Source organism: Procambarus clarkii, chromosome 24 (genome assembly GCF_040958095.1).
Source record: "Procambarus clarkii isolate CNS0578487 chromosome 24, FALCON_Pclarkii_2.0, whole genome shotgun sequence".
Classification (NCBI taxonomy): Eukaryota; Metazoa; Arthropoda; class Malacostraca; order Decapoda; family Cambaridae; genus Procambarus; species Procambarus clarkii.
This window is the reverse complement of record NC_091173.1, coordinates 16,032,285-16,035,003: the sequence shown is the minus strand read 5'-3', so window position 1 is coordinate 16,035,003 and position 2,719 is coordinate 16,032,285. Positions and strand designations below refer to the sequence as shown.

Sequence of the window (2,719 nt, the reverse complement as noted above, 5' to 3'; positions counted from 1 at the left end):
ATAGTGCGCATACGAGCGAAAAGCGACGTTGTTTTAAGAGGACGGGTTGATACATGCCATCTTAGGCCTAATATAGTACATACAGTATATATGCTATACTAAGCTTAAGAATATTTAAGTTTGTCATATACAACAGTAAAATAATGCAAATAATGCAACAATATACAACAATAAAATGTGGTGTTGGTTCAAAAGCAGTTTGACCAATGGGCGATGTTAATGCTGTTGGCACAATGGGTAATAGTGGAGGTGTTTGAGTTAGACCTGTTGCAAGGGCTGTTACTGGTGAAGGTTGTGTTATTGCAAGGATGATTACTCATGTTGCTTAGTGTTGTCAGTACAGGGACGATTACTCGTGAGGTTACTGTTGTCAGTACAGGGACGATTACTCATGTTAGTGTTGTCAGTACAAGGACGATTACTCATGTTAGTGTTGTCAGTACAGGGACGATTACTCATGATAGTGTTGTCAGTACAAGGAAGATTACTCATGTTAGTGTTGTCAGTACAGGGACGATTACTCATGTTAGTGTTGTCAGTACAAGGACGATTACTCATGTTAGTGTTGTCAGTACAGGGACGATTACTCATGATAGTGTTGTCAGTACAGGGACGATTACTCATGATAGTGTTGTCAGTACAGGGACGATTACTCATGATAGTGTTGTCAGTACAGGGACGATTACTCATGTTAGTGTTGTCAGTACAATGACGATTACTCATGATAGTGTTGTCAGTACAGGGACGATTACTCATGATAGTGTTGTCAGTACAGGGACGATTACTCATGATAGTGTTGTCAGTACAGGGACGATTACTCATGATAGTGTTGTCAGTACAGGGACGATTACTCATGATAGTGTTGTCAGTACAGGGACGATTACTCATGATAGTGTTGTCAGTACAGGGACGATTACTCATGTCAGTGTTGTCAGTACAGGGACGATTACTCATGATAGTGTTGTCAGTACAGGGACGATTACTCATGTTAGTGTTGTCAGTACAAGGACGATTACTCATGATAGTGTTGTCAGTACAGGGACGATTACTCATGATAGTGTTGTCAGTACAGGGACGATTACTCATGATAGTGTTGTCAGTACAGGGACGATTACTCATGAAAGTGTTGTCAGTACAGGGACGATTACTCATGATAGTGTTGTCAGTACAGGGACGATTACTCATGATAGTGTTGTCAGTACAGGGACAATTACTCATGTTAGTGTTGTCAGTACAGGGACGATTACTCATGATAGTGTTGTCAGTACAGGGACGATTACTCATGTAAGTGTTGTCATACATAACACTAACGTTATGTATCAATGAGAAATTCCGTAGGAGCCGTGATGAGGGTTCGAACCCTTGCGGAGGGTGTTCTCACGCACACGCCCCAGACAATCAGGCCACAATATAATTGTCGTGGTCTAATTGGTCAGGCCACGATGGTCAGGAAACATCCAATAAAGCCCAACAAGTACTCGGGACTTAACTAGCTAGACCTCATGTCCCCGAAGTCGCTGTTAGGTAAGCACTTTCAAAACAACCCGCATGCAACCTCTCCCCCCCCTTCGACTATAAGCACAACTTCCACCACCATCACAACTACCACCATCACAACTACCACCATCACAACTACCACCATCACAACTACCACCATCACAATTACCACCACCATCGCAACTACCACTAACATCAAAGCTACCACCAATATCATAGCTACCACCAACATTATAAGTACCATCACCACAACTACCACCATGACAGATACCACCATATCTACCACACGCTAAGAATACTAAGCATTTAACTTTCTCCAGTGGTCCCTGTTTCGCAGTCTGGACATGTCTTATAGATTCTCATTACCCGTTCAATATACCTCCTCTCTCTCTCTCTCTCTCTCTCTCTCTCTCTCTCTCTCTCTCTCTCTCTCTCTCTCTCTCTCTCTCTCTCTCTCTCTCTCTCTCTCTCTCTCTCTCTCTCTCGTCCCACCAGAGTGCGCTTGACTATCTACCATAGGTCTATCTGTAATATATATTAGACATAAATCATCTTTTATTTCTTTACACATCTTTGGGAGGGTTTGTGTGGTTGAGATAGTTTTGGTAGTGGTGGTGGTGGTGGTGACTGAAGCTTTAGTGTTAGGAGTGCAGGAGTGCTTGTAATTGTGGTTGTTGTGATGGTAGTAGTGGGAGATATAGTAATTGATATTGGTAACGGTAATTTTAGTGGTAATTAAGAATCGGCTCAATTGAGTCATCGGCTGATATATTTAATCATTGTCATTTGGTATATTTAAACAAATGTTATGTAATTTTAGTTATGTAGCTAATTATATTAATATTATGTTAATATTAGTATATTTAGTGTTTTTATGTGAATTATTCATCATACTGATATACCCCAAACAGTGAAGATATGTAGAAGCAAGAGAGAGAGAGAGAGAGAGAGAGAGAGAGAGAGAGAGAGAGAGAGAGAGAGAGAGAGAGAGAGACAGAGAGAGAGAGAGACAGAGAGTAAGGGAGAGAGAGAGAGATTTATAAGTTAATTTCCATGTCTATAATTACGTCTAGAAAACTAATATTGAATCTACTTAAGATTAGCCGCGAGGGGAGAGAAGGGGAAGGGGTCATTAGGGGCGGAGGGTTAAACACCTGTTTAACCCACAATTTGGATCAGGTTGGAGAAGGGGGAACCAATGGTATTATATTATAGATTTATG

The 2,719-nt window shown here is 41.2% G+C and overlaps 1 protein-coding gene across 1 annotated transcript; it reads right to left on the bottom strand.

Annotated features, from left to right (window-relative positions):
* Positions 1 to 312: 312 nt before the first annotated feature.
* LOC123761814 (salivary glue protein Sgs-3-like) lies at positions 313 to 1,185 on the bottom strand. Its single transcript, XM_045748033.2, has one exon. It carries the CDS (start codon positions 1,183 to 1,185, stop codon positions 313 to 315), a length of 873 nt encoding a protein of 290 aa, XP_045603989.2.
* Positions 1,186 to 2,719: the final 1,534 nt, after the last annotated feature.